This window comes from Cebus imitator, unplaced genomic scaffold (genome assembly GCF_001604975.1).
Source record: "Cebus imitator isolate Cc_AM_T3 unplaced genomic scaffold, Cebus_imitator-1.0 Scaffold279, whole genome shotgun sequence".
Classification (NCBI taxonomy): Eukaryota; Metazoa; Chordata; class Mammalia; order Primates; family Cebidae; genus Cebus; species Cebus imitator.
In genome coordinates this window covers 1132215-1147766 of record NW_016107594.1, presented here as the reverse complement: position 1 = coordinate 1147766, position 15552 = coordinate 1132215, and the positions used below count along the sequence as shown (strand labels likewise).

General features: G+C 38.1%; 1 protein-coding gene across 2 annotated transcripts in view; it reads right to left on the bottom strand.

Moving 5' to 3' along the window:
* CSMD1 (CUB and Sushi multiple domains 1) overlaps window positions 1-15552 on the bottom strand; it is a 2110588-nt gene that overhangs the window by 1730021 nt on the left and 365015 nt on the right. For both annotated transcript variants that reach the window (XM_017501161.1, XM_017501162.1), the window contains exon 2: window positions 6017-6233. In XM_017501161.1, coding sequence (XP_017356650.1) covers window positions 6017-6233 — 217 coding nt within the window. The remainder of the gene's footprint in view (window positions 1-6016; window positions 6234-15552) is intronic.

The following is a 15552-nucleotide window of genomic DNA, read 5'->3' as shown; positions in this document are numbered from 1 at the left end:
CACTAATTTAAAGCATATGTTGACAAGAGCAATTTAAAAGATATATAGAAGAAAGTTACATTTTATTTCATCATCCTAAAATCTGTATGTAGAATAGTGACAAAATCACATAATAATGGGAATATTATGGGTTTATCTGAGGGGACCAAACACCTCTGCTGTCCACCTCTGGTGTCCTCACGAAGGTACAAGAGCCTGTTGAACCAGGTTTCTAAGCACTGATGGGTTTCTGCGATCTGACGTCTGTGTTCCAGCTAAGAATCACCTCTGTGTGATAAGCTCTTCCACTGGTTCTTCCCTGGAGCGATCCAGGCCCTGGTTCTCCATCCTCCGTCACCCTGTGCTGGTCCTATTTGCTGGTCACTCTCTCAGCCCTGACTGCACAGCTGGTCCAATGGCATCAATAAGATATCAAGACATGTGTGGTGTTCACATGAGGCTGGTGTCCCTATAAAAGCTTTTACATTGGCTTTATCCTGTGATTATTAGAGTCCTAACCAGGCATTAATCACCAGCCAAACTAAAAATAAAATGATACTTTGTGTTTTTTTTTTTTTTAATCTGTCTATTGATCTGTGAATGGTTCCCTTAAGACCTCATAGCAACTATGGAGACAGAAAAGCAGAATGTAGGCAATGCTAGGTCTCCAGTCTAATGCGATCCTGACGTAACTGAGACCCTTTCTTTAGCCCCTTTACATCCATAAGCTCTAAATATCACCAGATATGCTTTATGTTCCATAAATTTTGTCATGGTATATATCTTAACTATCCGCAACAAAATGTGTTTTAAAAAACATTTAATGCACTCACATTATTACAGTTAGAAAACTGAAAAAAACTATGCTATTTTAACAACATTTATTCATGATTTTCTGATTTTAATTGCCCTGTCACATTCACCTCTAACCTCTTCATTATCAGCACTGCAGAAAATTAGGGGTAATCTTGTTAAAGTCAGAAAGAGCGAGGAACTTGAGATAAATGCCAAAGCTACTTCCTTAGGCCTTGTATTTTACAATCATCATGAAATAGTATATCCTGATTTTCTATATTGAGTGGTAAAATTTCCCTTCACTGATTCACCATTATTCACTTTCTGAATGCCTAAGTAGTTTCTCTTCGATCTTTGATATTAACATTTTTTCACAGTTGAATATTGATGTAAACCTCAATTGTTTTCTGATTCTCGACAAGTAACTAAAACTTTGAATTTAGAGAACATGAGCTAATTGTCAGTCACCACATGGGATGGGTAACTCACACTTATTTAGGAGGGAGTTATATTAAGTCATGTTGGGCCCTGTGCACAGAGGCAGTGGTGAGTGACCCTGAATCAGGAATACTCTAATTCAAAATTCCCCATGAAAATCTATTAATGATTTGAAAGCCAAGATATCTTCCAGCAATTTGGGAGGCCGAGGTGGGCAAATCACCTGAGGTCAGGAGTTCTAGACCAGTCTGGCCAATATGGTGAAACCCCATATCTACTGAAAATACAAAAATCAGCCGGGCATGGTGGCACATGCCTGTAATTCCAGCTACTTGGGAGGCTGAGGCAGAAGAATTGCTTGAACCCAGGGGCAGAGGTTGGACTTAGCCAAGACAGCACCATTGCACTCCAGCCTGGACAAAAAGACAGAAACTCAGTCTCAAAAAAAAAAAAAAGTCAAGACATCTGTAATCACAGTAGAAGACACATATTCAGGGCACATTTCTTGGTCTCTGAGGATTATGTTCTATTAGACATCTGAATGTACAGAGACACACAAACCCCAGTGGGAGAGAACTTCAGGGCAGGTGTGAGTTCAAAGGAGCACATACTTCCAAGCGTCTGTCGGTGGCCAGTGTTAAGGGAGTTGGTGCACACACACGAAATGTATGTGGGTTGTTGTTTGGGATGCCTAGGGAAGATTTCCTGAAACAAATACGATGTGTGCTGGGTTTTGAAAAATGCGTATTAGTTAGTCCGGCAGAGGGAGAGGCCAGAAGTAAGAGGATAACATTTTCCTGTCAGGTCAGGTCAAGGAGTAACCCATGGATCTGCACAACTGAACAAGAAAACTTTCAAGGGAACAAACGGGACAGACTGAAGGCGAGAGTGCAGTCTGGAGTCAGTTCATGGGGTTTCTTGACTGCCAGGGCTATGGGCACCAGAACTGTTCATCTTGCTGGAGATAGAGACCGGGGCTAGGACAGGGGCAGGTGTGTCAGTGTTCCATGGAGGGGAGCCTGGGGCAGCAAAGGATTGCGCACTGGTCGACCTGGATGCTCAGGTCAGCCTGGGCCAGGACAGGAGGTTTGGTAGGAAATTTTTCTATAAGGATCCAAACAGGTTGTGGTTAATGGAAAGACATTGTTTTGTTTCTTTGTTTTCTGTTTTGTTTTCTTTGGGACAGAGTCTACCTCTGTCACCCAGGCTGGAGTGCAGCGGCGTGATCTTGGCTCACCTCCTGGGTTCAACTGATTCTCCTGCCTCCGCTTCCTGAGTAGCTGCACTTATAGATGCCTGCCACAACATCCAGCTAACTTTTTGTGTTTTTAGTAGAGACAGTGTTTCACCATATTGACCAGGCTGGTCCCAAACTCCCGACCTCAGGTGATCCACCCACCTTGGCCTCCCAAAGTGCTGGGATTACAGGCATGAGCCACCACGTCCAGCCTGAGTGATGCTAAAATTATAAGCATTTTGGGATTTGGTGACTACATGGTTGGGCCTTGGAGGAGACTTGGAAGCAAGAGGAAGTGCACAGTTAATAAAGTTCGGCTGTCTAAAACAGCAACCACCTGACAGCTCATTAAAAAAAAAAAAAAAAAAAAAAAAAAAAAAAAAAAAAAAAAAAAAAAAAAAAAAAAAAAAAAAAAAAAAAAAAAAAAAAAAAAAAAAAAANAAAAAAAAAAAAAAAAAAAAAAAAAAAAAAAAAAAAAAAAAAAAAAAAAAAAAAAAAAAAAAAAAAAAAAAAAAAAAAAAAAAAAAAACAGTGAAAGCTGCTTTAATTCTAAACAACGCAAAGACCAGATTTTTTAAATTATATTTTAAGTTCTGGGGTGCAAGTGCAGAATGTGCAGGTTTGTTACATAGGTATACACGTGCCATGGCGGTTTGCTGCATCCATCACCCCATTATCTACACTAGGTATTTCTCCTAATGCTGTCCCTCCCCGATCCCCTCACCCCCTGAATTTTGAGTCAAAATTTCTTTCTTGTGCTTACCAAAAGAGGACTCATTTAAGCTCTCAATATCCACATAATTAAAATAATTCCTTTATGGGAGCACAAATCATATACATATTGTTGTTGTGTTGTATTAAATAATCCAAGATGATAGTATAAATGTTATATTAATTTTTTAACTCTAAATATTTTTACATATGTAAATAAAACCATATTTCTAACTAAAGTTCTAGTTACAATGTAAGCATCAATAATTCTAAACTATATATCCTGTTTTGTCACTTGGGGATTAATTCTGCATCTTATTTAGAAAAAAAAATATTACAGTGGTTATGTGAAAGAAATTTATTGATAATAAAAATGCTCAAGTCATTTAACAGAATGACTGTTATTCTTTTAGTTGGTGCACATTTTAAGCTTCTAAGAATAGCTTTTGTGCAACAATAAAACAGCAACACCCTATGACAGCTCTCAGTAATAACTTGTGTGATATGTCAGTGGATTAGCAGCTCCCACATCAATCCTCCCACGAAAGTATCCTTCCTTTGAATTCTAGAGCTGCCTTAAGTGTTGCTAGTTAATTGTGTTTGAGAAATAAACAACTGTTTCAAGGCATAATCGTAAACAAATAACATTAGAGTGCTCCCATTCCCGATTAATTAGAATTTGCTGCTATTTATAACTGCTTTTCCCATCAACTCTTCCTGAATACAGAAAGAGAAGACACTTCCTTATGTGTTTTCCCGGACAACATTCCCATTCCAATTTCAGATCCTATTTATTTCACATTCTGTAATGGCAGAGACCCACTGCACTCCGTAGTCATTGGGTGTTTTCCCTATTTGCATTACAATACTCTAAACGGTCCTCAGAGAAGTCACTGTGCACTCCTAGAACAGCTCCTCAAAATGGCACTCTACATATGCAGACAGGAGGAAGAAATATAAAATGCAATAACAAGATGAAAGCAATGTCCTAACTCTAAGGACAGAAAACAAGCAGATATGTGACATATTTTTCTCTATTTCAAATAAAAAATTGTTGGTGACTGGGTGATTCATATAGACCCAAGTAGACTCTTTCTTATCAACCTCCTTTTTTACCTCTACTAGCCATAACCCATCAAGTCAAAGAAAGAACTATGTGTTGTACATATAACTCACCAATAAAGCTCTCTGAGGCACAGACATCAATTTATTTACTGTTCACTGAAACTCCAAAATGAAATATGCCTAATTTTCTAACTTAATATTTCCACTGTTGATCCTGTTATAATATGGAAGATGGTGAGAATGTTTTCTATTTATTAACATAAAATGATCATAATAGCACCAGAAGACCATAAGAGATGATACAATGTTGAAAGGCATACCTGTCAGTCAAATTAATATTAAGACAGGTTTTTTACCTGTGAAAGAACCAAAGTAAATGAAAAGATTGAGAGAAATAAATGGAAATATTTTTAAGAGTACATATTTATCAAGCATTTTTTAATGGAAAGATGAAGTAATTTTAATGTAGAGTCAGATGCACTGGTATTTGAATAAAATGGATTATGTAATTGTTTTTCCATAACTCTGCAGTTTTTATTATAATTATAACACAGTACTATTATAATATACTACTATACCCTGGTAGCATCAATAATTGAAAATAAAAAAGCAACTAACATTTAGAAGAGCATAAATTATGTAAGAAAGCCTGCATCAAATTAGCAAGTATTGTATATGTAGACATTTTATTCAAACACTCACATGTAAGACCATAAATGTAACACAAGGAGAGTGAAAACTTACTTAACCCACTCAGAAAAGAGAGGGCCATTGTACAATGTATGAAAGGTAAAAATGTTTCTAAAAACCAATAAAATATATTGCAGAAAAAAAAAACTAGGTGTTTTGCATTTGAAAATGGATGGAAAAATGCAAATAAAATATATTTGAAAATTGGTTAATGAATATATTTTATATTTAACATTAGTTACATAGATAATATATAGACATAAATATCATAAAGTAGATGTACACATAAAATTGTGTTTTATGTAGAAATTTTTTCTCATCCCATCAAATAATAAATGAAGCATATGATTTTCGTGTGTATTACCGTTGATATTAGCATCATTAATCTACATAAGTTCATCAATTTTGTTAAGAAAATCTGATTTCTTTAGAAGGAATATTCCTTCCTCCTTTGCAAAATTGAAAACAAAAAGTAGATATAATTGCACAGGTATAATTTTTTCTTGCTTACAATTGAACAAAATATATAATTTACCATCACCCCAGGAAATATTTTGCTTTCTTCACTGTAAAAACTATAGATCAAAAGAGAAAACTAATTACGAATAGATTGTACCATTATTGTCTAAACCACAAATTCTCCAAAAAAATGCAATAGTCCTAAATGTTCTTACCTCACCCACCTCCTGTGTTCTTTTCACGGAATATATTCTCTGACAACACAAGGATTCGTTTTATTCTGATTATCTGAATTGTACTCAAGCATTTATCTTTGTGCTTTTCCTCTCAAACTTAGTTACTTGCAAACAATAATGTATTATAATGTTATTTAAATTACCTTGACAACTCTGTTTTACAGATCTTGAAAAATTTGCTATCTATAAACGAAATCGAGGATGGCTTTCAATAAAAAGTTAAACTTTTAGATACAGAAAAAGTATGCACAATTTGCCTCAAAGCGACAGTCTTTAAGTTTTCTATATAGTAACTGTATTTTTATTTTCTCATAGTACAATTTAAATATTAATTCTGACTAGCTTTCAGAATCTGAAAATTCAAACAGTGTTACCTAATCTACAATATAAAAAGAAGATACTTTACCTCACTTTTAAATTCCCTTGTTGAGGCTGTCCGTCGTAAACGGATAAAATATCAAAATCTTCTTCAAGAGCAAAGGTATGGAAGGACAACTGTATCCTATTACGCTCCCCCGTGATGATGATCCAGGTGCAGTTGGCATAGTTCGGGTACCCGTGAGGGAACCCGGGGCTCTCAATAGTGCCATTGGGTCCCTGGACTAAGCCTCCACAGTTCTGACCTGGAAGAGAAAACACACACACACACAAAAACATATTATTCTGGCCACCTTTAGTCCGTGATTTTAAAAAATTTCCAACCACTTTGGCCAATCTTTATAACATTCTATAATTCATGCACAAATATTGAAGGATGAATTGTATGTGTTCTGCAGTGCTGAAAGACAGGAACAACAACAAATAATTAAAGGAAAGAAAATATGCAACATTTGGTAACACAGAAGTTTAAGGAATTATTTTTCTGTCTTTTTAAAATTCAGCCTCAGCAGTATCAAATTTCAATTCACGGGGAACAAATTTGGTGCCAACTATCTACGTATTATCATGCTTAAGACAATCCTCCATAAATTCTTTGTCGGTGGAAACTAAGTTACAGATAAAATAAACATTATAAAACTATATACGTGCACACGTTTGCATAGCCACATAACTGCAATATGTGGTAATAAGAGTTAGAAAATAACATAGTCAATGTGACAATAATTGATTGCTGCCTGTGTTGGCAAATGTCTTACTGGGCAGAAGAATAACACATGAGTAAAGAAAGTTTATCCAGTTGAAAAGAAAAGGCATAAAACAAGGTAAGTTAAATGATGCTCAAATGAAAGAGCAGGTCAGCAAAAAGAGAACTATAACAACAGCCTCACTATGGACACCTGCCTGGTTACGCAGGCAGGACTTACCAGGTGGGGGCGGAAGGAAAATGCAGAGCAAAACGATGGGGCCAGTGAAAGAAAAGGCTCAGAGTTCAAATGCACACAGTGAGTTTTGTAGCCGTCCCTAAGCAGGACTGTAGGACAGCCCACACTTCCCTCAGCCCTCCCATTCCAACTTCCCTTTGGCAGGTGGAATTGGGATTGCCCTTATGATTCAAGATTGACATGGCAGTGGGAAATAATGAGGGCTGAAGAGCAATTGAGCGCCACAAAGCCACCTTCCAGCTACTGAGCAGTGCCTGAGGAACTGATTTCATTCTGCCTCTGCCCCCAAAGAGTTTGTGGTATTGATTCCAACAAAGCACTTCTCAGGCGATTCCCAGGCTTCTGGAGTAGTTCCAAAGAACAGAACCCTTGAGTGAATTGCAGGCCCCAGGCTTCCTGCAAGAACCGTGCACTGAAAGAACAGCTCCGGGAGATTAGTAACAGCTGCACACCTGACCCACCCCTTCTGTTTTTACCACTACACAAACCGAAATGCCTGCCTTCTCAGCCTCACCAATGCATTTCATTTCCACTACTCCTGATCATCCACCTACTTTTTACACGGTGATTCCCTATCTGCCTATTTCAGCCCTTCCTTCCCAGGTTACTTCCCACATGCAACCTTTCCGTGACATGTGATTGGGTCTCTGTGGTTGTTTTTTGTTTGTTTGTTTGGGTCTCTGTGGTTGTTTTTTGTTTGTTTGTTTGTTTTGTTTTTTTTCCTTTATTTTTCTGCTCAGTTATCTGTAACAATCCACCTGTGATGGCCATGCCTGGGCCAATCCAACTGAAGGAAGAAGAGCAGAAGCTGAGAACAGGGCGGACAGATCTGGAAGTGCGCCCTCACAAACATGCTCTGCTCATTTAGCCTGTAAATATTACTGTCCTTTAAGGAAACAGCATGACACTTCTCAAACCTTCTGACATTTTGTTTGTCTGAGGTTAGGTGTTAAGTAGCTCCCTAAAACTGTCTGTGTTTCTTTCATTCTTAATCTGGTCGTTTCCCACTAACATGCTTTAAATGTATTTAAATGTTTTGACACTAAAAATTTTAAGAAAGTTTTGAAGCGACTGGGGTGTACTTGGATTGTGGCATGTAGTGTAAGTACCTGAACACAAGTATTATCTCAGCGTTTATTGTTGAAGTACAAACAGAAAATTATTTGCAACTACATTTTATACTTAAAAAATATTTTAGAATAGTAACTTAAGTGGGTTCAAATCGTTCACAGTAATATTATCAAATGCTGTGGGAGTTGGCTAAATCTTAAGAAAAAGATTTAATGAAAGAGATTTATGAGTTTAAAACCAGATTACTAATAAGAAGCCCATATTCTACTAAATTTAAGCCTAACAATAACACTGTAACAAGTAGATATTAAAGCTGTGGAGTTTTAAAAGGTCTTTAAAGAAAATAGTTTTTCTGCTTTACAAGCAATTCTTAACAGTAAATCAAAAAAAAAAGTGAAAACTTGATTATAAATTGTAAAAAAGAAAAATCAGTTCAACAGAAAAACATCAACTGGAAAGTAGTTACTATTATAGACCCAACAGGCTGAACCAAATGAACGGATATTAAGATTTCCTCAGGGAATAACATTTAGGCTCCATCTAGGGTACTAATCAGTACAGTGCATGTTGCCGAAGAAGTCACATTGGATTCACTCATTGATGTTCCTTAGCTCCAGTTAGAAATTTTGGGAACTGCTCAAAAGTTGTTAGCAGAATGAATCTCATCCTTACCTGCCCACTGTAATCAACCAAGAAGTTGTTGAAGTATCTATGCCTAAGACAGAATCTGACGTATTTGGTTGGTGACTTCATACTGCATCTTATTATAAAGCTACAGTAATTAAGACAGTGTTTGATTGTTGCAAGCCTACATAAACATCCGGGGGAACAGAACAGAAAGCCCTAAAACCCACAAAGATACAGAATCTAGATTTAAAGCAAATATGGTACTCCTCTTTTCTCTTGGGTCTGATACTCTAATGGGCCCTTGCCTGCTCCAGAGTATGCACAAATATTCTATTCATGTTTCCTTTTTAAATTATGTATATATAAGCTTGATTTAAACCCTGTCCTTAAGTACAGCTTCAAACAAGTGGATTATTTTAACTGAATACTTTTAATGGACAAATTTTTAAATACTGCAAACATAATCATATTTCAACATGTTGTTTAACATGAATCTCTTGTAAGTACCATTGTAATTTGTGTTTCCTCAGGGCAATAAAGTAATCTGCAATGTCAGTGTTTTTAGTTAAAATTAATTTTTGTTATAGGGATTAAAAGCTCAATCATTGCAAAAAAAAAAAAATCTAATGGTCTTTTTCCTCCATAAACTGATACCGGAAGTCAACTTGAAATAAAATATCAATATCAACGGCAATAGCAATGGTTAAAAAAAAAAGCACATATGTATATGTTTTTCCCAGTGATATTTAAGTTTGATTTCAATTACATATATTTAGATATATATGAACACAATCTGTGATGTGTATTTTAGTATCCATGCAATTACACATATACCAAAATACACATCTGTAATTGCCTGGATGCCAAAATACACATCACAGAGAAACATACATGCAATATTGTGCATACAAATATGTTTTTGCTGCTATAATTCAGACAAACTCCCATGAAAAACCTGAACACATGCCTTAATTTTAAGAAATTGGAATCTAAATCATCTGGCACTTAAATAATAGCATATGAAACATCTGGCTCATATCTTAAGTAATCAGCAGAATGTTAGAGATAGATGAATCACAGAGTTAATTTTATTTTTTTGTTGCAGATTTCTACTCCATAGGTAAGTCCTTAATACCACAACATTAAATACACAGAGTTAACTTCAGTCATTTTTAATTCTGTCTTATACTGTTGGACCGAGGTTCTGTTTTCAAACTATATTTTTACATATAATCTCTGCTGACCATCTAAGTAACCGCACATCATGATTTTACAAGGTTGGAAGAACAAGGGGAAATGAAGTGAGTTGTTCAAAGACTTCTGGGAATGAATCAAAGTCTTTTGACAGCAAAGCCTAGAGCTGTCTCACTGAACAGTTGTATCACCATGAGCAAACAAAGCAGGCAACCCGGTACATTACAGACCTCAGTAGGGTGATCAAATCCTGATGTATATCACAATAAATACCTTACATTACAAGATAAAATGATGAGTAAATAGACATTTGGAAACTCTTGATATTTACGGAGTCTAACTTCTGCCCTTCTTTAAAACTGATCAATGTCCATTACGGGAAAAAATTAGAAGTATTAAGCAGCATTTAGAAACATAAACATCACTCATCGTCTGATTACCAAAGATAATTGCTATCATTTTGCTGAACACTTTGTTAATCCACACTTAATGTTGCCATACTACCTGGCACGCAATATGTGAACAATCTGGATAGGGATTAAACACCTGCCAGTCCTCTAGGAGCCAATAAGAAATCATCTAGGATGTGTCTTGCTTTGGAGGTGAGCTGGCCGGCCTGTTGCACTACAGAATTTTGCTCTCTTTCAGCTTTGCAGGTGCTACTGTCTATCCTGCAAATGTCCAGGTCTGCAAGATGGGCAATTCCTCAGCAAGGAGCCTACAGGAAGACTTGCCCTGGGCCCTGGTGAGCCACGGAGCTAATGGCTGGTTAGGCTGGTTATACAGCAGGGCCCCTCTGGAGGCTGGCAAACATTCCAGTGAAGGCAGGGCTCACTGTGTCCTACAACAATTTTCTACCTTGAAAGTCTGTCTCAGAAACACCCAGCTGAGAAAATGGCCCCCTGCCCTCATCATTTCTGAGATGAACTAACCCCTCTGCTATGAATGCCCCCCACACTCGGTGGGCTCCTCTTCTGGCATCTTGCTCTGTAATTTGTGGTGTTGTGTAGCTGTGGCACATAGTTTTCCTAGAGAAGGTAGCAGCTGAGATAATTCATCTGTGATCCAAACTGATTCACCGTGAGTATTTGAGGAGGGAACATAAATGATAAACACACACCACCCTAGTTTTCACACCTAGGTGAAACTGTGCTGTTTCTCTCAATCCTGGGCTGGATGGCGGTTCTCCGAGAGTAGTCGAGGTAGATATAATATTTAAAAACTGGTGTGCCAAACATGTTGTACTACCTCTTTTAATTCTTGCACAGCCTTTGAAGTAGGCTGTGGCTTAACCTTTGCTTTCCTAGCTGTTAATTACTTGGATAATGCTTTATAATGAGGGAATAGTGATGCTATCCAAAACCTCTGTCTGGGAGCAAATGTTTGGCCATCAGAGATATTTTGACATGTAATTGGGTTTAGTGATTTCAGAATGATTTCCGTATGTGGAGAGAACCATGCAAGGAAATGATACTCTGTAGCGAATTCTACCAACAAGGAAACAAGTCATTTGAGAAATGATGGACAGGCCTGCTCAGGAACAGTCTGGATGGTGATGAGAAGACTTGGGAATGTATAATTGTCTCCAACTATGGGGCCTGATATCACTTGAAAGACTATATAGATTTGTAAGACAATAGAGTCTGAACAGAAGCTGTATTATCTCAACAGTATATCTCATTGGAGATAAATATCAAAAACAGCCTTTGTCGTTTTTATCCTGTTTGCAACAAGCCCAGATCACCACATTGGCTCATTTTTAAAACAACATCATGGGTGGAAAATCCTTACATATTTATTACACTCAGTGGCAGCGTCGATCCCTTTATTAAATCCATTTTGCGAAAATGGCAATTTATGGTTTTCATGTCTATGTAAATTACTATGTAAATGACAATTTGATTACTTTCTGACAGTCAGATTTTTGACCTCCAAAGCTTCTTTCATTCTGACATATTTGTGGTCAAATTATGTTGTACACCTGTCGGCTTTTCTGCAAGACTCAACATTGCCTTACTCCTATTGGATGTAGCTATTAAGCAATTCTCAAGTAAAAAACAAAAAATGGTCCATTGTGATCTTCCATGAATTTTTTATTTTCTTTAAGAGCTAAGTAGCAGGGCAACTTCTAAATGACTCTGCAATTTCAAATAGCGAGGCCTCAGATTTCGATGAAGGGAGTGAACGTTTCCCTGATCAGATAAGCCCTGTTTGAAAGGGTAAAGAAATCAAATACACATTATAAATCCTGCATTATCTTCTACAGTTTCACTGGCTATTCCAGGGTCTGCATTATGGGAAACATAATTAATTGTGGAAGGATCATGACTTAAAGCATCCTTCCAGGGACTGTGATTAAGGGTTTTCAAAATTAAAGTCTTCAGGCATTTTGCTGAAACAGCATGGCCTGAAGGAAACTTTCAAAGCATGACATTTCTCAGAGCACCCGGAACAGCTGAGATCAGCCACTCCAGCTGAGCGCCTTAGGGTAGTTGGTTGGGTTTTAATCCCAAACATTTCGGGGAGATTACTCACTACATGAGCAAAGAAGAAAAGGAAATAAGACAGAGGCACCATGGCCGAAAGATCGTCAAGGAATCGGTTTCTGGCTGTGGAATCCTTTGCCCATGAGCAAGGCCTCAAAGGGAGATCTTCCACTGAAAATGAACCAAGGGTACCCAGTTTGCATCGTACAAAAGGGAAAATGAAATTTCCTCTGGTCAGTGTAACCTCTTTCCCTTGCGTGAACACTTCACGCCTGTTCTGACCGCAGGCCTTTTGCACATGTGCCTCCGGCTGCCTGTGATGAGCTTTGCCCAGATTTTTTCAGCTGACATCCCCTCATGCAGGTCTCCGTGCAGTACAATCTTCCAGACACTCACATCTCCATCAGCAACACTCTTCTAACACTACATGCTGCCTGACACCCCTTTTCTTTTTTTTGAGAGAGTCTTGTTCTGTCACCAGGCTGAAGTGCAGTGGCACAATCTTGACTCACTGCAAACTTTGCCTCCCATGTTCAAGTGATTCTCCTGCCTCAACCTCCAAAGTAGCTGGGATTATTACAGTGCACACCACCACACGAGGCTAACATTCATATTTTAAAAGAGCCGGGGTTTCACCATGTTGGCCAGGCTGGTCTCGAACTCCTGACCTCAGGTGATCTGCCCGCCTAGGCCTCCCAAAGTACTGGGATTACAGGCATGAGCCACCATACCTGGCCCCTACACTCTATTTTATTCCCTTGTAGCCTTTATAACGTTGTGAAAATATACTATTTGCAAGCTTACTCATTGATTATCTGTTTCTATACTAAAATGTAAACCTTCCAAGAGTGAAGATAATGATTGCCTTGTTTATAGGCCCATTTCTAGAATGGCGTCTGCTACGTAATTATTGAAGCCTGTGGGTGAGCTTGGGTGCGTGTGTGGGAGGCAGCGGTGGTGGGGCAAAGTAAATCTATGGAAGCAGGAGAAGTCGTGGTACTTAAAAGAACTATAAATCCATGCTCTGGTCAGTGATTACCTAAAACATTAGGATGCAGGTGTTATTTTAATTCCAAAAGCAGAGTCGCTGCTGTCTCAATCCTATTCATCAGGCTGCTTGTCAAAGGCTCCTTAGACTAACTTAAACATTCCCTGCTTTATGGGAAGTAATTTTTCTCCAGCATGCGATTCCGATGGACACTGGCAACTCTGCTGTTCCCTTCTAGACAGAGGTCATCATTCAGGGCCCGGCGAGGCTGCCATGAGTCAGATCTGGAATCTCATGGATATGATATCAATATTGCTCCCTTTGCTACTGCCCCCAGGGGAGGGAGCTTTAGTTAACTCCAGCACTGTAATGTTTTCACCTACTGAGAAACTGTTGCATTAATGGTAATAAAGTCATTCAACATCTACCCACTCTGAAAAGCCAAATTGCCAAGACAGCAGGCATAGTGCAGGGGCAAAAAAACACTGGGCTCCGGATCAAACAAATCTAAAATGTGATTAATTTCCAGCACGGAGCATTAAGCGTTGAACATGTCGCCTCGTAGATATGAGCCCCACTCACCGCAGATGTGGGGTGAGGAGGCTGCCTATTTTGCAAAGTAATTGTAGTGACTGGCGACAAGCCATGTTGAAGGTCGGAAGCAGGGGACACAGGAAAGAAAAAAGATGACTACTGTCATTCTTACAAAGGAACAGTTAGAGAGACGGCCTCCTATCGCAAGATAATTTTAGGTGAAAGATGGTGAGCGGGATTTTCCCTGTGCCTGGCTTTATCCTGCTGCCCTTTAGATTCCAGCCACAGTATTCTTCACAGGGAGCCTTCCTGGCACCCCACGCCTGCCTGTGCTCCTCTGCTCACAGCACCGTACTTAAAATATGAGGACTGCAAGGCCAAATAATGAGACTTTTGAGATTGTGAGTGATAAAGTTGTTTATATTCCTAGCCAACCAAATGAAAACAAAACAACAAGCACTGTTTTATTCACGACTTCCAGATCTCACATTGATATTTTAGATATAAATGATTTTTTGCCTGAAACAAGTGACAGCCCTAATCTGAGTCTTTGCTTCAGAGACTTGGGTTTATATTTCAATAATAACTTCAGTAAGTTATTCTGAAGTGAGTGCCATTTTTCTTATGAAAACATACCATACATACATGGGCAGTGAAGAGAATTATCTTCCTCCACACATGGTAGAACTCTTATTTTTATCTGATTTTTATTTTTCTTAGAACTAATATTTTTAATTGTATGTCAGATATTTCTTATCTTTTAATGAAATTCCCAGTGAGGACACATCACCTTGCATGAGTAGGATGGAGCTGTCACCTACATTTGAAATCATGTTGTGGTATACTTTTGCTTTAATACAGGAAAATCCAGAAGAAGCGCTAGTGTCTCCAGGTAGTGGCAGTGCATGGATGTAGTACAATGTTTTTCTAAGTAGAGCATTTAAAATCTGTGATGTTAATTGATGTAGTTTAACTGGGATATTATAGGACTGATTCAGCATTACTCACTAAGAAAGGTACGACAAAACTACCAGTTTGCTGATTTCTGGGTGCTTGGATACACAAATTCTTTCTATGTAGGTGTATGAGTGCCACAGTCTGTCTTTCCTCAACAATTGAGAATGATTTCTGGGTCAAAAAGACATATTTTACAATTGTAATACTACTATGCTCTATTTTATTGTTTAGTAGAGCTTACCTCCAAGGAGAAACTGAAATGTTAAAAAGTCATACTAAAGACCGAGATCTATGATTATAGCTGAAGTTTGAAGCTAATGGAAACTCTCTGAGAGGACTTACATATAAGAAAATAACTTGAGGGCTTTGTTATGAAAATTATACAGATGTGGAGACCTGAATCACGACAAATCATGAGCAGATTTTTAAAAATCTTATCAACATTAGGAAACACATTTTTAAAATAAGATACAAATGTGCAACACATTTTCTCCTTCCCAGGGTGTGGACCCAGCCATAGACTAACAGCCAAGTGAGTCCAAAGTGAGGCCGAGATGGCAGCGAAGTCAATTCTTAACAGGTGTTTTATAAGTTTAATGTGAAGGAATGGATCTCCAACAAACTAAATCTGAATTTATAAAAAACACAAATGGTGCCTATCCATCTCCTTGGACAAAAAGGCCACCAGGCCATAGGTCATTCCCAGAGTGTTGCACGTGCCAGTTACTGCTTCTCCTGCCAGTTGCTGCTTCTCCTGCCAGTT